Source organism: Molothrus ater, chromosome 3 (assembly GCF_012460135.2).
Source record: "Molothrus ater isolate BHLD 08-10-18 breed brown headed cowbird chromosome 3, BPBGC_Mater_1.1, whole genome shotgun sequence".
NCBI lineage: Eukaryota > Metazoa > Chordata > Aves > Passeriformes > Icteridae > Molothrus > Molothrus ater.
In genome coordinates this window covers 42,069,559-42,091,184 of record NC_050480.2, presented here as the reverse complement: position 1 = coordinate 42,091,184, position 21,626 = coordinate 42,069,559, and the positions used below count along the sequence as shown (strand labels likewise).

At 37.0% G+C, this 21,626-nt stretch overlaps 1 protein-coding gene across 1 annotated transcript in view; it reads right to left on the bottom strand.

Annotated features, from left to right (window-relative positions):
- NUP133 (nucleoporin 133) overlaps positions 1-20,953 on the bottom strand; it is a 29,785-nt gene extending 8,832 nt beyond the window's left edge. The window contains 21 exon segments of the mRNA XM_036380654.2: positions 1,051-1,209; positions 2,845-2,978; positions 4,152-4,394; positions 5,244-5,343; positions 5,802-5,924; positions 6,909-7,133; positions 7,248-7,342; positions 8,779-8,942; positions 11,246-11,337; positions 12,070-12,227; positions 12,869-13,016; positions 13,823-13,970; positions 14,548-14,618; positions 14,710-14,865; positions 15,492-15,662; positions 16,053-16,184; positions 17,718-17,782; positions 17,785-17,824; positions 18,836-18,939; positions 19,731-19,849; positions 20,745-20,953. Of these exon segments, the coding sequence (XP_036236547.1) occupies positions 1,051-1,209; positions 2,845-2,978; positions 4,152-4,394; positions 5,244-5,343; positions 5,802-5,924; positions 6,909-7,133; positions 7,248-7,342; positions 8,779-8,942; positions 11,246-11,337; positions 12,070-12,227; positions 12,869-13,016; positions 13,823-13,970; positions 14,548-14,618; positions 14,710-14,865; positions 15,492-15,662; positions 16,053-16,184; positions 17,718-17,782; positions 17,785-17,824; positions 18,836-18,939; positions 19,731-19,849; positions 20,745-20,926 (2,829 nt within the window). The 5' untranslated portion in view covers positions 20,927-20,953.
- Between the last annotated feature and the right edge of the window lie 673 nt (positions 20,954-21,626).

Sequence of the window (21,626 nt, the reverse complement as noted above, 5' to 3'; positions counted from 1 at the left end):
TATTTCATGCAGATTGTTTTACCTGTTAATTTGAGAATTTGAAAACCAGAATTGTGTATAACTTCTGCAGTAACCAAATACAGAGGCAAGAATTCATTTATCAGACAAAGGAACAGTTTCTGAGCACTTACTCAGAAATAAACTACCTACACAGAATTAAATGCATATTTTAGAATCCTTACCCCCTCTTCAAAGTGCTTTGCCATGACATAGAAAACTTCAATTGACACAAATGGAATATTACAATATTTCTCAGAGTGGTTTTTATTTGTTTTGGTTGGGGTTGGTGGGTGGGACTTTTTTGTTTGTTTAAGAGGGATACAGCATTATGAACCTAGAATTTGCAGTAGGATGAATGGTTTTCATGCTTAACAAAACATGCATGTGGATTGAAAGAAGCCATTTTTGATTTGAAATACTTTTAACTGTTAAATGAAATGCATTTTTAAGTCTAGCAGAATGATGGAAAGACTGACCAGCAAGAAGAGGTGATGTAAATTGAAAGCCCAGAAGGCAACAAATTATCATGTTTAAAAACAATGTCACATTAATCTATCCACATGCACATTTGCTCTTCAAAATACTTTAAGTATATATAAGTGATTAAAGTTACCAATAGCTTTTTTACTTTCATGATACCTCCAAATTCCTTAGCTTTAAGACGCTAGTCTTGAAAGAGAAGTTTCAGTTTCTCCCTGGCTGGATAATATTATAATGCTATTGATCTTCACTATAAATCCTCAATTCCATCAAAGTTGTGATTGTGTAGCCAAACCAAACTTCCTCAGTAAAAAGTACTAGCCACCAGCCAGGGATGAAAAGCAGCCCTAATTTCCATTACATAGTGCAGTGGCTTACATGAGATACCAGATGGTGCCTGAAGGGAAGCTTTTGGCACTCCAAAAGTACCAAATTAATTATCTGCAATCTTTCCCCTAAATCACCGGGACAAGCTTCCTTTTGATGGGGAAGAGTCATAACTCAGTAAATTACCTACCTGACCAGTTCAACATGTGGTATTTTCATTTGGCTGTATTTAAGAAACCCCACCTTTTGCAAATCCTGGCTATTGATGTCATGTAACCAGCTCAGATGTTCATGTGCTTGCAAGAAACTGGCCAGCTGTCCGTGCTGAGCAATAGGCTGGGATAACAGCTTTCCTCGCTTTCCTTTTTCCAGATACCAGCGGAACAGGAAATCTGAGAAGTTCTGAACACAAGAGAAATATGAACAAATTTTAGAAGTTACATTTCAGTATCTGGCTTGCCTTCTAAGTGCTTTTTAAAATACAATTGGTAAGAAAATAGTAAGAACCTGCTTGATAAAGCCAGACACGCAGACACAGGACAGAAATTACTACAGTGTTGATAAGAATCCCCCTAAGAGTCCTGATAGAAGGTGTTTAAAGCATTCATGAGCTCTCTGCAACAGATGCTGCTAAACACAGAATCCTTCAATTAAAGTGATGGAAGTGCCAAAAGTAAATTCTTCATGTTAATACATAAGAACAGGAATCACATCAATCACAATTCTTCTTGTCTCATTTCAGACCTGTTTCTTTGTCCCCTTCAAAACTCCATGAGTACTATTTCCTTTCATAAACAAGTTTACTTCAGCTGTCACTGTTTTTGAAACATTCCCTCCTACCTAAAAGTTAACCTGCAACCTTCCTTCTCTCAGGCATTGTTTAAAAAAACCTCTCTTTTTTTTAAAAGAAAAACCATCCCATTTTATCCTCAAAAACTTGAATATGAAATAACTAATCAGGTTTTCTGTTCAAGATTAAATTAAGTCTTTTCAGGACAATATTAGAGTAATGCTAAATTTTAATTGCATTAACAATTTAAAATTCAAGTCTGAAGAGGCCATCAGTCTGATAGTTCATCCATTAGATTTATCTATTCATCTCTACATTTGCAACAGTAACTTCTTTTCTGCAAGTTTTACATTTCCCCTTTAAAATAAAGCATATGAAGAGGAGAGAAAAAAGGTAATTTATCCCCTTTACCAGTCAGGCTGAGTATCTTAAGATGCACTATTTAAAAAGTTTGCTGTAATTTCTCTCTATTACTGATACTTCGGGTTTTTGTTATTTAAACAACCTTTATGTACTCCCTTTACTAGGAAACATGTAGATTGCAGGATTTCTCTTTCCCCAATAGGTGTGGAAAGCTAAACAAATTCATCTCACTAATTCTCAAATTAACACCTTTTTGTTCCAGTCCCACACATTTCAAGCAACCTCTACCACCTTTTCCTTAAGCTTTCTAATATTTCAGAACACTTAATTTTTACACTAGGTTTTAACAGACAGTGGAAAAACCATCCAACAAATATGTAGCAGGACAATGCAAAAAAACCCAAAGCAACAGCTCTTCCTTCCTACTCTTCCTAACTACTTTTATATTAACATTAATTACTTTTCTATTTATACATTTAACAATTTCAACTCTTTTGGAAATTATCCTCCATTTTATGTTATGTTAGTTTAATAAAACAACAGTGTAATGACAACAGCGACTGAGTGAAGAAATCACAAAATGCTAAGAGTGAGAAAACATGTCTGGGGCACAAAAAAGTCCCATGAAAAGGTACTGCCCATACAGGCAGTACCTTTATTTCTGCTGGCTAGCTTTGCCTTCCCAATGTAAAATACTCCATTGAATATTTTACAGTAAATATTGACTTCAATTTTCCACATTACCCCTGTATGTATACATAATTACATAAGCATTAAAAAAAAACAGGAAAAGAAACCCCAGAAAGAAATAATAAATTTTTTTGCAACATTTCAGGTACAAACTTATTATAAAACACTACCTAAAGGAAATAGAAGAGACTTGCCTGATCTGCAAACTGAGTCATGTAGCGTTGTAATCTGGCCTGGTTGTCAGTCTGCTCACACATTTGCACCAGGATATCAAAGTCGCAGTACTTCTCTGCTAAAGCAGCAGCCAACTGGTACTGTCCCAGCGAAACTAAGTAACCAAGAAAAAGTTTGATCAAAGGAGCTCACCTTTGTTTGAGACCAGAAAAATGAAAACAAGTTTCAAGTGTTGCCATTGAAGAGATACTCACACATTCCCAAAGGAACATTCCCCTCCTGCATAAATCTCCTATGCACATGCATGCTCACAGACCTACCACCTCTGTCCCACAGCACAAGAGGGAAAAAGGGAATACTAAATGGCATCATGTCTTCTACTTCCTCTGAAAGTTAGCATCACCTGCTATTTGCACTGGAGGAGGCAATTCCACCCATGACTTAACAACTATAATAACAGCCACTTAAATGCACAAAGCAAAAAAGCATCAGCCGTCAGCTTTTGAAAAGGAACAGAATAAATAAGGATAATTGGGCTTACATTGAAGAGAAACTACTAAGAATCTTCCTTTTTGTTCTGTTAAATATGTAAGTCAGCAGAAGAATTAGTTCTGTTTGTAAGGAAATATGAACCTTAGATTGAACATAACAATATAAAATGTAATTATAAGCTAACAGAACCCATGAACATGAGCAATGACAGTTTTATGAAGCTTTTTTAAGAATGCTCAAAAATTATCATTAGATTGTTCTACTTATATAATTTACTTCAGTCAAAAAAAATTAAACTTTTCGAAGTTACTAAAATGCATTTTCACTAATTTATTTCCATTTTAAAAGGGAACTTTTCTATGGCTTACTCATTCAGGACTTGATCACCTGCAACAATGGGTAAGATTATTAAATAATTTGGCTTCAAAAAGTAACTATTCATTGATAAACACCAAACAAGTTTACAGGCATATAGGTTTATCTCAGCTTGTGACAATATAAAGATTTAGAATCCATTTACAGGCTACTTTCAGCCCCGCAGCACAAGATAAAAAACTGCCAGAAAAATGCAACAAGTTAGCAGAAGACAAAAATTCAATCACCCAGGTGTCTAACAAGAGGTGCACACATGGAGTGCGGTCCTGGATGCTAACTTATAATCTGCTTTTATTTTGTAATTATCTCATTAAATCATAGACTAGCCATTTGTACTCTGGAAGCAACTGTGTAAAGCAAACAGAATTCATACACAGATGCCATTTACTCCAAATTGCTGTAATTTCCTCATTGAATGGACCACTTCATCTTTGCATTAAAGATCACGGAGAGCACTCACGGAGAGGGGACAAGAGCTCGGATCTTTTCTGGACATATTCCATTTCCACGCTGCTGTAGCGCTCCTGGTCAGCCAGGCGATCCACAGACTTGAGCTGAGCGACGTAGCCATCCAGGAGGCAATCCAGCAGTGCCACCAGCTGCTCGGCCAGCACGCTGCGCAGGTTGCTGTCCACCTGGGGATACACCACCTTCAGGATGGTGCCGTGCTGCCGCGCTATCGCCGCACGGACGCTGCTGCAGGCTGGGGAAAACAACGCAGGGAACGTTAAAGCAATAATCCAATCACCACAGCAATCTGTGGCAAAGCGAAGAAAAACATTACTATGTATAATAAAAAAAAAATACAAGGGAAAAAAAAGCCAATAAATGTTTTTGTTTTGAAATTCAAAGTAATGCCGTCATCATTCCACCCCCAGCAATAAACAACTGCTCCTATCTAGTTTTACATATTAAACTGAGCCCAACTAAAAGCCTGAACTATGCAGATCTATGTTGCCAACTACCCACATCAGCTCTTTTTTCAGAAGAAAAGAATTACTTGCACTATTTCTAAGCAAAGTAAGAGAATACACACAAGAAAAAGGCAACTTCTGTTAATCTGATTTAAATACTTTGATATAGTCATCAAAACACAAGATCAAATGAGTTTGCATAGGTCCTGCTTTTGTGAGGAGGAATATGGATTGCAAAACTTCTGTCTTAGAAGCACTAAATGAAAGTGTTTTACATGCAGAGGCTACAAGGAAGCTTAAGCATCAATTGCAAAGGGCCTGCTTCTGAGAACATTTGTTCTGATTCTGCCAACCAGAACCAATGCATTAAAAAAAAATCTATAAAAATTCTAAAACTAGTTTTCTTTGCCAAATTTGTGGTTTTATAGCCAAATTTGAAATGCAATTTTTAAAAAAGCATCATCAGTATGAGACAAACTAAGAGTTCGTTGATTCATCCCATTTAATTCCCCAAATGAAAACTTCATTTTCATTTACTCTCACTGACAACCCTGTAGCAGCTTTTAACAGAAAGTTTAAAATTCAGACTGAAATTCATGTGTTCTGAAACTTATGAACTTGTAATAGCATTTTCTCACCTGTCCATGGAATATATTCAGGTTCTCTTTCTGGAAGTTCTCCTGTTTTATATAAAGAGGCTCTAGACTGACGATACTGACAGGCAGCTTGTAGCATATCCTATTGAAAGGTAAGGATGTCAGTATTTTAAAGTCTACCTCAGTAGACACAGACCACTAAAGATGCTGTCTTTTGTAATTCTGAAATGTTCCTTCAATACCCACATTCTTTCTACACCACTTTCTCAGCTGGACAGAAGGGGACATATTGACTGAGCAAGAAACCTCAGAGCTCAAACACAAGCGCTTCACTCTTTGCTACATATTCATGACTTCACAACTTCCAACAAAGCTGCTGCAACTTCTCAAATTATCCTTAACAGTGGCTCAGAATGAAAAGGAACACCCCTAATTCCGCCCAAGGCTGTCATTTCCTTCCTGCTGTATTTGGACACATGAAAAGCATATTCATTTTTCTTCCCATGTCAGTAACTCGGATGTGCTACACTCAACTTGTTCTGTGCCCTTTGATGCTTATCTTCCACTCCCACAAACATCTTGGTTAAGGCAGTTCTGTACCTTAATGATGTTGTTCACATTGACAACTATCTGGGCCCACTCAATTGATTCAATAGGCATGTCTTTCAGGATTTGCTCCTCCTCTTCTAATAAGCATTCAAAGATGGAATCAATCTGGGATACCTTGAAGACAGAAAGAAAAGTTACATTAAACACTAACATGTCCACTATCAGCTGACACCTGAAAGCCAAGAGCTATATAGAAAAATAAGTATATTAGTATAAACCACATAAATAGCCAAAAATATTAAAAGGTATCAACTAACCTAATGCATAATGATAACCAGCTTATGGTTCATCCAATACTTAAAACTACAAAAAATACCTTCTTTCTGGACTTAAATCTGAAAGGAAAAGGAAAAAAGTCCTCATTTCTAAAGACAACTCCATACACTTCCATTAAGCATTTTCCTCCATCATCTTCTGGAATATTTGGCAGCAGAATCTTTGTTACATAAAGTATACTGGATAACATATCTGCTTTAAAATAGCAGACTATTATTTCTGTTTTCTTTTATATTTATTTTTCTCCCTTAGCAACTATTGTTCTCTGCAGTAAAAAACTTCCTAAAAATAAATGTTTTGTGCATAGTTCTTCTTAAGAAGGAAGAAAGAAATAAAGACAGAGCACTTGACCAGAACGCAGCATAAATGGAGAACTAACTTAGCTTGACTAATGTTAGAGAGGACAAAAGTTTTAAGTGACTGAACTAATGTAATTTCATCCAGGACAGCTTATCAAAGCAGCTCTCCTGTCTGGAAAGCTTCATAATCTTCAGTTCATCCCTTAAAAATTATAATTTAGCATGCTTCTTCTTATGTGTCAGAGAATTTCAGTTGTCCTTTTCATTGCTTATCCACGTTGGAAATTGTAACTTTTGCTACATAAAATTTGTCAGAAATTATGTTTCAGCTGCAGACACAAAAAAGTGCATACACCAAAGTGAGGAAAATACTACCACATTATCCCTATTTAAAGGGTAGTTGTGCAAAGTTGAATTGATTTTTACAGTTTCACAGGGAAAAGTTTCAAAGTGCATTTCAAAGCACTGTACCATTTACTACGTGCAAGGCCATACAGTAATTCAGGAAAGACAGGTTTCTTACCTCCCTGAAGAACACATCAGCAGGGGTAAGGCTTGGTGGAACATCACATTCCCTTTTGTTCAATGCAATCAGTATAGCAGCATTCACCAGCTCAGGCAGCCTGGAGTGGTGATTCTTGAGAACAATTGCTGCTGCCAGTTTCTCTGCGTGCTCACAGAGCAGCAGTCGCGTGGCCATCGGCATCCCTCGCACTGGAAAACTGCCCAGACGCTCAAACACACCAACCTTTTATTATAAAAATCAAAACAAAACACCCCATGCTCTTTAACAGTGTTCTAGAGGAATCAAGACAAAGTAATAAGCTGTGTCTGCTGATAGCAAAAGAACAGTAGGACTTACCTGATGAAGAAACTCAATGAAGAATGAGTGTGCTTTTGTCTTATCCTCTAGCTGATGAAGAAGAATGAGAGATGTGTTGCTGAAACCAGCTGCTTCTAGAAAAAGTAAAATCTTAGGTCAGAGGACTTGATATCTTAATTTCTGGATGTCTTGTGCCTCTGAGTTAAACTAATCTGTCAATTTTTATAGTAGTACCACACTGGTACTTTTTACAGTATATGCACACACATTTATATACTGCTTACCATGCTATTTTCAGTCTGTCTTTTTCAACTCTATCATGGCTGAAGAAAAGCTTTTAGAAGAAATAAAGTATCTTTAGATCAGTACTATTCTGAAATATTCAATTCATTATGCTGCTAAAATAGCAGCTCACGAGCATATTCTAGTTTTAGTAGGATCCAGACTCATATTTTTATCCCTGTGGTGGACTAGCTATTGCTAAATTTATTATGCATTAGACCACAGCTACTAGAAGCTACAGTGTTAGCAGGATCTAATCTATTTGATAGATCTAATTGACTCTGCATCCAGATTTTTTGTATAAACTAAGTGTGCTTATAATATCAAGACAAAAAACTTGGAAGAGCTATCACCGAGGAAACTTAGCAAGACGATTTCCAAGAAGCTATCAATTTTCATTTCTGGCTTTAGTCAGGAATAAGCACAGACAGGCTGCCAAATTAAAAATAAAGTTGATTCAGAAAATAGTGAGGATGTGATGCCTAACAATTTCCAACTGGCTGCCCCACACAAACAACAAAACATCATCCAACTGTAACTATTTACATGAACTTTCAAATTAAGCCTCTACTCTGTAACTGGCAGCTACTGCCTAGAGGTTTGAGGCCACTTTCAAATTAAAACTTGTAAGAGACACCAAAACATGAACAAAGAAGTTTCTTGCTGAAAACATGTCTGCTTTAATGCTTTATGTACAACAAATACCCATAAACCAACTTCTCTAGTCCTCTTTCAGGCAGATATAAATACCAAAGCCCCAGAGGAATACCAGTTCACTCTACCCAGGATCCAAGGTGAACAGAAGCTGTGCAGTCACACTGACAAAGGGGCTAACAATGAACAAATAAGCTCTTTCTCTTAACACATCCATTTTTTGGAAAATTATTCAAAACTACACAAGGAATCATGGAAATACTACAGTAACACCACCTGATCCTTGCACAAAGTACCCTTCTCAGAAATATTTTTTCCTTGCTGTTTGTGTTTACTGCATGAAGTCAAGAACTAATCACAGCAGACTGCAAGCTTATCTGGTAATATCAAAAGATGCATCTTTAAGTCTTTGTGGAAATGTGTCTAGTGGTGATAGAGGGCAAGGGACACTTATGCCTTCTTTGCAAAGCTTAAAGTATAATGTTATCTAGAATGTTATAGAGACTACTTCAGAAAAAACAACAACAAACAAAACCAAAACAAACAACAATTAAAAAAAAATCCCAAAAAACCCAAAACCAACCAAACAAAACCACAAACCAAAAAGCTCAGAAACTAAACATGTTATATTTACCTTCAGGTACAGATTCAGCCCATCTTGGATCAGAGGCAGGGTAATCATCCATTAAGTCCCCACTGATCTGAGTCACTGCTCTGTCCAGTTCAGCATCAGGCTCCAGGTCTGCATTACTTGGAAAGAGCTCCATTACCATGCTCTGTGCATTGACTATATCTTTCCTGAAATAAATGAAATAAAGTATGCTAAATAAAATCAACCAACAGGATCATAAAAAAAAAAACCCTCAGTTAACAGGATTTTCTGATACACTTTTTATGAAGTTCTTTAGATTATACACATCAAGCATTTTTTGAACTCTCTAAACTAACTGTGGATAAAAGGTACTCCAATTCTTTAAAAGCAGGAAGGCTGCACAACTTATAAATCAAAAAAGCACAAGCCAAGAGTAAAGGCACACTTTTTTTTATTACCTCTATTATTATTTTTTTAGAAAAAAGACTTATCATACAGAGCTAAGCCTAGATGTATCTAGTACTTAAGTCACCAAATTTCTATTGCTTGCTTTAAAATTTTCTCATTTTCTCAATCACTCCCTAATGGCAATAGAGGGGAAGCTCATAAAGGCTCTCAGGAAAATGCTTCAGCAGATATAATGCATTATTTTTATTGCCTATCATTTCAAAGAATCCCCTCTTATTCATATCAGTAAGTAAAAGAGCAAGAAGCAACCAAACACAGATCTTCAAAGTATGAAGTTGTACCTCTGTGTAGGAATTATGCAATATACACAAAACCCAGGGATTTGATTTTTGTATATTTGATTTTGTGTATATACTAAAAAATTATAGTCTTCTGACTGAGAGGGGATATTGTCAGTCCAACACTGGAAGTATTTGTATTTTTCATGAAACTTTCAGTTTGAACATTTAAATGACCTCAATGTCTATGAATTAAAAAAAAAAAAAAAACCAACAAAAAACAACCCAGAAATTGCACAAAGGGAAACTAAAACAAAGGATACTTTTGAAAAACTGGAATAAACTGAATCTTCTATTAAAAAAGAAAGTCCCATCTTTAGTACCCAGCAGGATGTGTTTCTAAGGAAATTACATGGGACTTTATTAGCTCCTTCCAATCAGGAAGGGCCCTCAAAAAGGGTCAACTTGATCTTTCCACAGAACTTCCTATCTCCTCTAAAGATCACTAGGTCTACAAAGCTGCCAGAGCTCACTGTACAGCTGGTACACTTTACACTTCCAGTGGCTGCACAACCTTCCATTATTTTGTCTGTATCAACTCACTGGCTATCTGGACAAGCCAATTGCTATATCTGTTCTGTGGAATACTGCTCCATTCATTTTACCAGAACAATTTTTTCTGGAAAAAGTTTCAGAATAACTACTATATACATAAAGTTATTATTTTTGTCTAGTTCCATAAATATAATCCAGATTTTTATTGAAATATGTTCCAACTTTCATACTGTTTCACACTGTTTTCCTTACTACCTCCCACTTCCTTCTGTTTCCAACCCCCTCGTACACAACCTCAAAAACACTGTTTGTTAACTGTGCTCTCAGACCACAGCTATACCAGCCATGTTCAGCAGCTTCTGTTTAATGACACTTCTGAACACATCCAGAATTTGTCTAAATTTTGTGCCTGTTTACACCTCTTATATTGGTATCCTTTATTCTCTGTGCCAAATCCCTTTCCTTATCTCTTACCTCACATGAAGTTCTATGGCAAAAGCACTCCTACCCACTTGTTATCTTGAACCTGTTCTTTCCAAGTTTTAAGACTCTTTAAGGAGATTAGTCCTAAGAGGGTGTGTGGGTTGTTCACTTTGCTTTTTAAATACATAAATAGTGACAACAATCCCCTCTAAATATAATTAATCTAAGCCTACAGATGTGTTTATCTTCTTTCTCCTTTTCCTTCTTTGTTTACATCACTCATCTCAACATCAAACCTTTCAGGAGCATCACATGCCTCCCCACACTCCAACTGATTTAATCAGGATAGTTTGACAAACAGGGAATTTTGTTCCATTAATTCTTCCATATCAGCCAATCTGAAAAATACCCATCATCCTGCCCAGAGTCTGCCATACCAGTTAACCTTCATAGCCATAAGTGCACTCAAAAGTATTACTGAAAACAGCTAGGCAAATAAAAATGAGGACAAAAAAGTTTTTTCAACAACAAAACACCACTTACTAAAGAATAAGTAAGTCAAAATGCAAGGCTGAAAGTTGTTTCTGGCACAAATGTACCCATAGAATGTACACAGAGTAAGTGACAAGTGATTGAAATTACAAAAGTCTGCTCCTTTCTAGCACATATCCCTTCTACACTAGCCCAAGGTGCATTTAATGCTTTCCTAATAAAGATGGGTGTCGTTAAAAAAGCTACAACTAAAATAGCACAGAAATATCCTAACCAAGACAATCTTTCACTCAAATACCAGAGTGCCTTCAAAAACAGCAAACAAAGTCTCAAAAATGAAGTGCAATTTCTACCTGCAGTACTGTAGAAAAGCAGCTTTCAATAATTTGGTTTTATCTTCTTGAGCTATAACTTCTAGCCTACCAGTCGCATCAAATGCAGGACTCTGAAAATACAAAATAAAAACTTCAGCTGCGAGACAAATAATAACTTTATTATGAAATGAAAACAATTTTTTAAAGTAGTAATGCCACAGATTTAAAAGAAAATTACCACCTGGAAGTAGTTGTGTTTAGTATGTCAAACATAAACCTCTAAGTTACGTTATAATGAAAGTGACACAGAGGTTGGACCAAAATTCACACCATCTGCAAAGCAACTTACACCAACTTACTCTGCCCATCTGATTTTTAATGATAATTATTTGAAGATTCCAACACACCATTTTTGACAGGATTCAAAAGGTATTCCTGAGTACTATCACCCACAAAAACAGTTTAACTGCAGACGAACTACACTAGAAACTAGTTTGTTAAAAAAAACCCCAGTTTCGTCAGCCCAATCACACAAAGGACTTCCACTAAAATACCAGTTAATAATAATAACTGATTATAGTGTTATATTAGGCTTAGTGATTGACAGCAACACACCTATAAGGAAAAAATGCAAATTTCATGGAAACCTCAACTGTGAAACAAATGAAAACAAAAAAAGCTACTCAAACTGGCAGATGTAAAAAATTTTGTTTTGAAAACTGCCTTCATTACTAGTGTTTGAATTTCTATTTAAAAAAAAAGTTTTAAACACAAACAAGCAAAGATTTCCACAGTGAAAATTCAAAAATAAAAAACCACTTTATTTGTACCCTGTTTTCAACAGGCAACCAAATAACCATTACCTCACTTCTTGGTCCAGCAATAGAAGAGGACAGGGCATCTTCAAGGTCTTCAGGAAGCACAGAAATATTTTCCCTGGACAAGATAGTGACAAGTCCACTTTTTTTGGCAAAGAAGATGGGAAGGCTATTACAGGAACCTGCTCCTAAAATACTATCTCCTAAATTAAGGAGAGGGGAAAAAAAAGCAAGCACATAATTACCACTTTATTTAAAGGCCAACACCAAGAGTTTCATAAACAATTATTGACTTTTGTCATTAATAAACCAACAGTAATTGGTAACTGCACCTGACTTAGAAAAATTATGGAACTATTTGCTACTCTAGATGTAGTCTTCCAGATACTGCAAGTGTTAAAAAAAAAAAGAAAGAAAAGAAAAACTTAAAGATTCAGTTAATTCAAATTCTACCCAAGGACTGATGCTCCTGCTGTACTTGAAAACACCTTTGAAGGTCATGAATGACATACCTGGAGACATCTGGCACTGAGTTAACTTCAAGGAAAAATATCAACCCACAGCGAATGTTAGGAAAACCAAGGAAAAAGCCCCACAAGCAAAACCTTCCGTCCTTTCATATACCAAGAATGGGATCTGCTTTATTTTCATTTGAAACACTGTAGAGTAACAACGTGACTGGCTGTCACATCAGCACTTCTCCATACACTCAAGAGACATTCTCACCTTGAAACATTTAATAAATGTTTAATAAAAGTATGACACTGCTGAGATATCTAAATGCTGTAAAAATATTGAATTGAGAGGTACCAACAAAATGTGGTTTCCCTCCACAGCAAGTTACCTTGTATGCCAAATATGATTTTTTCCTGTGGTAAGGAAATTCTGCCAGTTCCAGTGGAACAAGCAAACACTTCATCTTCCTTGTAAAGGTAAGCAGCATGGCTGAAGTAATCTGGGACTACCAGGCAGCACAACACTTCATCTTCTGACTGAAAGTGATGAATACAGACAGTATCACATATGTAATCAATCCCTTAAATGTTAAAAATTTTAAATGCTAATCCATGCTCCTGAACTTGTTTTAGTTTTTAACAATGAGGTATGGACATAACTTACAACCTAAAAAACTAAAAAAAATCACTTCCAATTTGCCCTAAAATTTTAGATCCCGGGGGTTTTTCACCTTTCATATGCATTATATTCTTGCTAATTTCACATGGAGAGATAAGTAAACAGATCAATTATTCAACAGTTTTCACACTCTTCTTCCACCTTGGAGCTTTAAGATGCCATTACAGGCAGTGGGGAGAGAGGGAAGAGTGGAAAAAATTTACCAAAGCAATCTAATCCCCAGATTTATGCTTCCAGAAGACACAGCACAGACAGTGTACTCCACAGACAACCAATGTCCTCCCCTCTGAGCAAGCCAGCTGCCCAGCAAGGACCGAAAAAGAGATCTCATAATTCTGTGTCCAACAACAAAAGTCTCAAGAGTTTGAGATCTGTTCTAAATGGATTACAAGAGTATAGGATAAAATCACACCGTAGAAACTTTCAAAGACAGCACAAAAATTTAAATAAATCAGATTACACTTATTTTTGAGGGTTTTATCTTATAACTTAAAATGCAAAACAAACTTCACATACAGTTAGTATTAAACATTAAGAGATGATGGTACACACTTTCCTCTGAGTATTACAAATACATACTTCCAATGGAAACTGATTTTCCTTTAGACAAAAGCCTGACTCTGAACTTAACCTTAAACTGCTATCACAACCTGTATTAGCATACCTGAAAAGTTGGATTATACTGTGTGACCTCCACAACAACATCATCAGACATCTGACAGCCTTTATCTTCTACTGTTATCAGACTGTAGTAGACAAGACATGGACGATCTCCAGGATGCCATGCTGCAGCAAGTATGACCAGCCCATCACTATTCAACAACAGATACCACACCATTGAGAGATGATTATTACATATTTTACTTGCTCAAAAATTATCACTCAAAAAAAAAGGGTTTTCTAACTACAATCTCAACTAGATATTGTTCAATCTTTTATTCTTCTAGAAAGAAAGACTATGCTTTTTGTTCTTCCAAGTTACTTTGTTGACAGTATTTATATTGCAGTACAAAACTGAACCAAGACAGTTGTAATTTCATGTAATTAAATCAAATGCAAGAGATACTAAATTCTCTCCATCTGCTGGAACAAGTTATAGTTGCTTATTTTTTGTCTTTGTAAAATCAAGACAAAACAAATACACAATCCTGATAAAATGACACTAAAACCGTAAAGGGAATTATTATCAGGTAAAGGATTTGTAAAGCTAAAAAGATGATAGCATGAAATATAGGATAACCTAATTACCTGATATAAGGTGCTTATTTTATCAACAGTTCCACTCCAGTAAAATTAAATTGCAATTCCTTACATGAAGTTTTTTCAGGAAAACAGAACAGATTTATCTCATTAATGAAGGTCTTACCAGATGCAAGTGTACTTCCTTACCGATTCTCTTGCAAATCCATGTATTGTATATTTACTCCTCCTTTAATATCTTCATAGTTACTTTCAGATCCCTAAAAAAAGAAATACATCTGCTGTGTAACTGAATATAAACAGGCTATCAATTAAAACAAACACACTCTTTCCAGTTGGGCTGGCTCTTACCCAAATTGCATCTGTAATATGTTCTTTCAGGATCCTGTTGATATCCCAGCTGAGAATGTAACGTTCTGATGAATCATCGATCTCCCATTTGTTTAGATTTGAACTTGTCAGCATGTAAAAGCTTGATCTCTCTCTATTCCAAAGAACACTAGAAATCTGCATTTAAGAAAATGAAAAAGCTAAAAAGGTTAAAGAAAAGCCTGACTATTTGGACAGAATAATCTAAACCACCCTCAGTCCACAAGGAGTCACTTCTTGGGCAATCTACAAAAGTTGCACTCAAGATGAGCATTTTGGTAACTTCCAAGAAAAGTCTTATTTTATAGATAAAAGAACATCCACACTAAATACATTTCTTGTACTTCCTGCCAACTTCTGTGGAGTTCACTGACAAAACTCAAGCCAATCATCAACCCTCGGCAGTGCTAAATCAGAAAAGAAGAATTACAGGGTGGTTTCTTCAACTAGTAATGAGGCTATCACTAGAAAGGGGCAGGACATGCAACCACTACATAATCCCCAGAAAGGACTACTGTTCCAAAGTCACCTTTTATTCAGAGCTAAAGAGTAAGCCAGCCTTTGCCTTCACAAAACATACAGATTTATTTGGTTTCTGTTTTTATTTCAAATTTCAAAGAAATATAAGTAACATAAATAAGCTCAGTGAGTCATGTGTTTTTTGTCATCATACATGTTTATACAATCTTTTCTTTTTCCTTTCTTAAAGACAGGCTAGAAATTACAAAGAGAAATTAAAGAAGATTAATGTTTCTCAAGCTTACCACTGCATCACTTCCAGGAGATAATATACCCAGGAAAGAAGAAACCTTTCTACCAATTCCAGAAAACATGCCTTGCCCCTGTGGCAGGGCATGTTGATGAATCTTGCCAGAACTATCAGGTATCAACCGGACTAGTTGTCCTCTGGAAGATGATAAAATAAAGCTTCCCCCCTAACAAAAAGAGAAAGCAACTACATTTAAAAAAATTAAAGTCACATTCTAGAAAACTCTACTGTCAGCTAAAATACCTTATGACAGCTCATATGGGTAAATGCTGAACAAGACACAAGGCATCCTTAGAAAAAGACAAACATCTCACGGCTACTTGGCACTGGCAGAGACTCATTTTCTTAGCTTTATGTAATGTTTTTATCCATGAAACTCAATTACAGTTAAACAACAGAACTAAACTCTCACATAATCATTGGAATCTAACGACAAAAAATAGTGTTATCTCCCCCACATTTATTGCAGATTTAAGACTAATAAAGTAGAGCATACTTTTCCACATTTAGATTAGGAATTAAAACTGGTATTTTAATATAAATCATGCTGTTTTACCTTTACTGCTGTGAGGAAACTGCACAGAGAGCCTCCAAAGTCTGTGAAAGTGTCTGTATAGGATCCTTCATGTGCAAGATTGGGCCAGTAGCGCACAGAACCTTCACTGGTAGCAACCATTATTGCCAGAGACTTGAAGTGAAAAAGCAATTAAGAGAACAGGCAAGATGATGATGATGATAATAACATTAAATTAGACTGCAGCTCTAACTTATTTTACACATCAAGGCTGTGGGTGACAAAGACATGACAAAGTAGCAAATACACATGGATGCACACTGATAGACCTGGAACTGAATCACAAAAATATTCTGCAGCACAACTTAATTCGTGCAAGGAATGTTATACACGTTTATTTTCCTACTGAACACTTTCTGCTGGTTCTTATTCCTGATAATTCAGGGTCTGCTGCTGAAATGCAAACAAAACTTACAGTTGTAAAACAGGAAATGGCCTATGGAGAATTTCAGATGCCAAGAGTTAAAAGCTACTATGGAAGGCTTCAAATGCAGATTATAATTTAGCAAAGAAACTGCTCTAGTGTCTTTAAGAGAAATATCAAATCACATGGCAGCTCTTCTTTTCAAAGGCATAGGCCTACAATATAACTCAGGAAATCACAGATACCAAATTAAAAGTGTGAAGCAAGAGACTGTTCAGGTAGGGATTTAGAGAAAAGCATTGTACTTAATCAACTGGTTGTTAAAAAAAAGTAGAAATCACAGAACAGTAGAAGAACTGTAGGGAAATTGTTATAGAGCTCCTTGGAGTTTTCTAATCATTTTTTTACTAGACATTGACTTTCAGTTCACAAGTTAAAGAATGATGAAATCAAAAAATATAATAAAGCTTTAGGGTTAGGTGTATTACTTCCTCTTAAACTAAGTCAGAACATTTCAGGTTTTATAAAATAATCCCAAAATTCTAAGATTGCATTTTATCATCTGGAAGAGTAACACAACAACAAATCAAGAGAAAAGATCGTATTACATATTCTGTGCTGCTGCTTACTTCCAAGCACAGCTTCTTAGCCACTTTTATCAGAGCATCACATATATTAACTGAAATCTAAGCTGAAAATGAGAGGTTCTTTTCATGAATGATAGTAACAGATGCATTAACACACTTTCAGAACACAACTGATCTTCGAACCTCACCCTCTAATACAGTTAATCAAGAAAAACACCACTTAGGAAACCAATCAGTCAAGATAGATTAAGTCTGTCCTTCCTGTGTCAAATTCCTTACAGAGACCAGCCAAAGGAGGGTGCTGGGGTTTGCCTCTCCAATTCTCCTCTGGGAATTGATTCACTGAACAATGTTTGCAGCCAGCACTTAAACTGCACTTGGTCAGACCCCATTTTTGATTGCCCTGGTGTTTGTTGGCACAACACCTCTGAGTTTACTGCATTTTTAAGTAATCCTTAGAAAAACTATTATTTAATCTGTTCCTATAGGATGCACAAGGTGCAATTTAAAAGGACTAGCAGAAGTTTGTTTACTTCAAAGATATTTACTGCCAACTATCAATCCTGACCTTTTGAATAGACAGCATACCATTAAATGTTTTCAAATACTTTGAATATATCCTTTTCACAAAAAAGGATATATTCAAAGTTATTCCTAAGCCACTTTTAAACACACCAAAATGTAAAATTTGGTCACCTGAAGAGAAGGTGCTTCACCTGAAGAACTGAGACAAGATATAGCTGCTAAACTAGAACTCCATTGAAGTCACTGGGTGGCAGCTGCAATTCCTTGCACAGAGATAACTGGAAGAAAGAAAGAGATGTCATAATAAATATGAGACTGGAAGAACTTATTCCTCAAAGTCTTTGGACTTTTTGAGCCTGCTAAAAACTACATTTCAACTAACCCAGACACTGTGTGAGAACCAAAAAAAGTCATGAAACAATTTCAACAAGGTTGTCACAACCAGCAAACAGCTAAAAAACATATTCAAATTTTCAAATATCACTGGTTTTCTTTAGTAATTTCTGAGTGTTTCTCACAACACTGCAATAATGGATTATTTGACTATTCCTTAACATGACATTAAAAAAATATTAAACTAGAATGCTTGAGAGAATTTATTAGGTACTAACAGGGTAGAGAGAGGAAACATTCACTCCCCTATGCCCTTGAAGTTAAACAACCAGAAAAATTTTAATCCCTTGAAAAATCTCTTCAGGTGCCAGAATGTGTACACCTGACACTCCCCTGTAAGTGCAGGACCTGCATAATGAACATACACTGTCCTGATTGAAAGAAATTGATTTTCTAAGTTTGATTTTGTTTTTCTCTGACCATCACTGAAACGATGCTGAAATACTGTCCAGAGTGGATACAAAAATTCTTGACCTAAGAAATCTAGGTGAAACATATGTTCAGTACCTCTGAAATGAGCCGCGTTTTTGGGGCTTGTTGCAAATTGAAAATTGGTCCCAGAATAATCTAAACCAATCCACAACATATCAACTAGATTTTAATTATCAAAATAAGCTTTACCAAGTCTATCTAGCCTAAGAGCCACACCTATTAAAATATAAATTAACCTTAGTGCCAAGGTGACAATTAAAACTGAAGAGAGGAATATAAAAATTACAAGCTCTCTCAAAAGCTTGAGTTTCAGTTACTGCTGTTAGCATAACTTCATATCAATCCTGCTGCTTTTGGGGGAAAACAGACAAACTCCATCTGAAAAAAACCCCAACCCCATAACTGCATAACTATAGCTGAAATAGTTATAAAGTACAGACTTTCCATCCTGACCTTTTAGTTACCTTAGCTACTGCAGACTGACCGATCTTCCAAATTATCAGCCTCTCCTTATGAACTAGCCAGGCCCATCCACTTTCATCCACTTGAACACTCAGCTGGTCATCAGCTACATAAAAAAGTAACTTCTTTAAAGCATTCAGATTTTTAAAATACTGCAGAGTAACGTTTAAACCAATAAAGTTTCATTCTTATATGAAAGTAAGAAATATTTTCTATTAAACTAGTTTTCATGTTAGAATTTCCATTTATCTGATTATCATATCTGATTACTACATCTAGTTTCAAAATCCACTTGATAAACCCTCAACCTTAGAGAATGAAAAGACAACGCCAAAACCCATTTCCATGTATTTAGAGTAGATTATAATAGCTTTGTAAATCACTCAACAATTTTAACATAATTTTTACAATACATATTTGGTTCCTCTTGTATCTACTATAAAGGAAAAACTTATCCACAGAGAAAAAATTGTTCAGGAGACCAATTTCTTGAACTCAGGGAAAGGTCTGTATCACTAGAGATACAAACCTTTGGAAGAGATAACAAATGGGAATTGAAATAAAGAAAAATATTAAACATCCACTCTAGGACACAGCAAAATCAAAACAAGTAAAAAAGGTAAGGAAGAACCAATAAGTAAAAGCTACTAAAAACCTACTATTAGCTTCCCTTATACTCTTGTTTTTTCACAATAAATTGCATGAGCAGCACCTGATGCATTCACATCCACATGGGCATTATTATAATTATTGTTACATAGATAATCAGGTTGGATTCAAAGCAAAGCACAGACCTTTATCTTCCCCTGTAAAGTCAGCATTTCAATGGCATCAATGACACGTTAAAAATTCTCTCACCTGTCAATTTTCATGGAGAAAAATAACATCAGTTCTTACCATCAGCCTTCTTCAGGGCTTCCATAACCTTAACAGGCAGAGAGGATCCAAAGGCCTTAACATCATAGTTAATAGTCTCAGTTGCTGTAGGAAGCTGGATAACTCTGGTAGGAGTCGCTCTTAAACAAAACAAAAAGTTACAGCTAACTTTTTATTGCTTATTCATCAGTTTCAGCAGACATTTACTTCATGAGTATCTCTTCAGAAACAGAGTTATATAAAATAAACATGCTTTCTCTGGAACACCACCTAGAGCAATAACTTGGTGGCTTTCTTACAAGTCGCTAGCTGTCATCAAATTCTCTATTTTTAAAGAACTGACTTTGAATATGCATTACTCCACCAGCAACAAACTCACTGTTCAACTTCTCTACACTGGTTATCTACAGAATAAAGACATTCACAATGTCTGTGTTGTCTTCTGAACACAATGAGGTGAGCAAATTTCTCTGCTTTTACAAGTTAATGTCGTCTTTTTATTTCTCCTCACAATGATGTCTCAGACCTCCCTGCGTAAAATGGCAAAAGTTGATTCATAGCTAGTGGACAATCCTTGCACCCAGTTAGCAAAAATTATTAAGCAGGCTTGAAGTAAAAGTTCTCCAAAACTGAACATGGGCAATCCTCTTTATCTCAACTACACAACAAATAGCTGCTCCCAAGAAACGAGATTATGAAGCCTGAAACTGATCAGTACTGGCTCCTGCAGTATCTCAGTGTTGATCCCTATGGAAGGGAGAAGACAGGGGAAGAAGCTGGGGAGAGGGGTGGGTGTGAAATGCCTGAACTTAGACTATTTTATTTTCCTTATAAATACGGAAGTTCTTATAATTTTCATATATCATACTTGTATCACACAGGGACATTTCTGAGGACCCTGCGAATTCAAAAACTAATAAGGGGTACCCATAACGCCGAACACGTGGTGCCGTATATGTACGGCTTTAATGTACAGAACTATAATGTACCCCACACTGGCTCGGGCACCTAACAGCGGGCCGGGGCGGGACTCACCGCGCCGAGAGGGAGCTCCTCCGCGCCGCCGGCGAGAACAGCACCGGGGAGGCGGCTGCCGAAACGACGGGCAGGCCCTTCTTGCCACCCGGCCGGGAGAGAGGGCTGGGCGCGGCGCTGCCCAGGGGCCTGCGGGCCGACCCGCCCGGGGTCCGCGGGGAGGCGGGAGTCGACGGGAACATGGCTGTGGATGCGGGAGCGGCACCGGCACCGCGCTCCCGCCGGGCGCCCGCTGAGCGCGTCACCGCGGGGCGGGGCCGCGCGGGAACCGCCGGGAGCCGAGCGCGACCGGGAGGAGCCGAGAGGAGCCGAGCGCGACCGGAAGGAGCCGAGAGGAGCCGAACAGAATCCGAGGGCGGCGCGGCCCCTGCCGGGGAGCGGCGGAAAGCCCGCAGCGGCCGCTGGTGCCGGGCAACCGGCCTGGCCCTGAGGGGGCGAATGGCGACCCGCGCTGCTCTTCAGTGCTGCCGGCACTCAGCGCCAAACTGAAACACGGTCCTCTCGCTCAGACCTTCCTGAAACTATGCTCCGTCCTTCGGGGCCTTCCCTTCCCATTCATTCCTTGCTGAGTTCCTGCCATTAGCTGGCACTAACCAGCTGGATGTGATCAAAAAGCAGCTGTTCAAAGACCATTTGGAAGGACGCATTTTTCAGTAGGAGTTGCCTTATCTTTAAAATAGCCTGTGTATACCTGTGTTTGTTCCCAAATTTCCAATTAAATAAATAAATATACAAATCCATATTTCGTGCAGACCTTGGTATGTTTCACATCTATGGTAAATAACAACCATGCACTACAGCTATTCTATGGTATAAAAATAGATTTTAGCCTTCAAGGGGAACTAAATGCTCAATGGAATCATTTGGCATGAAAAAAGCTCA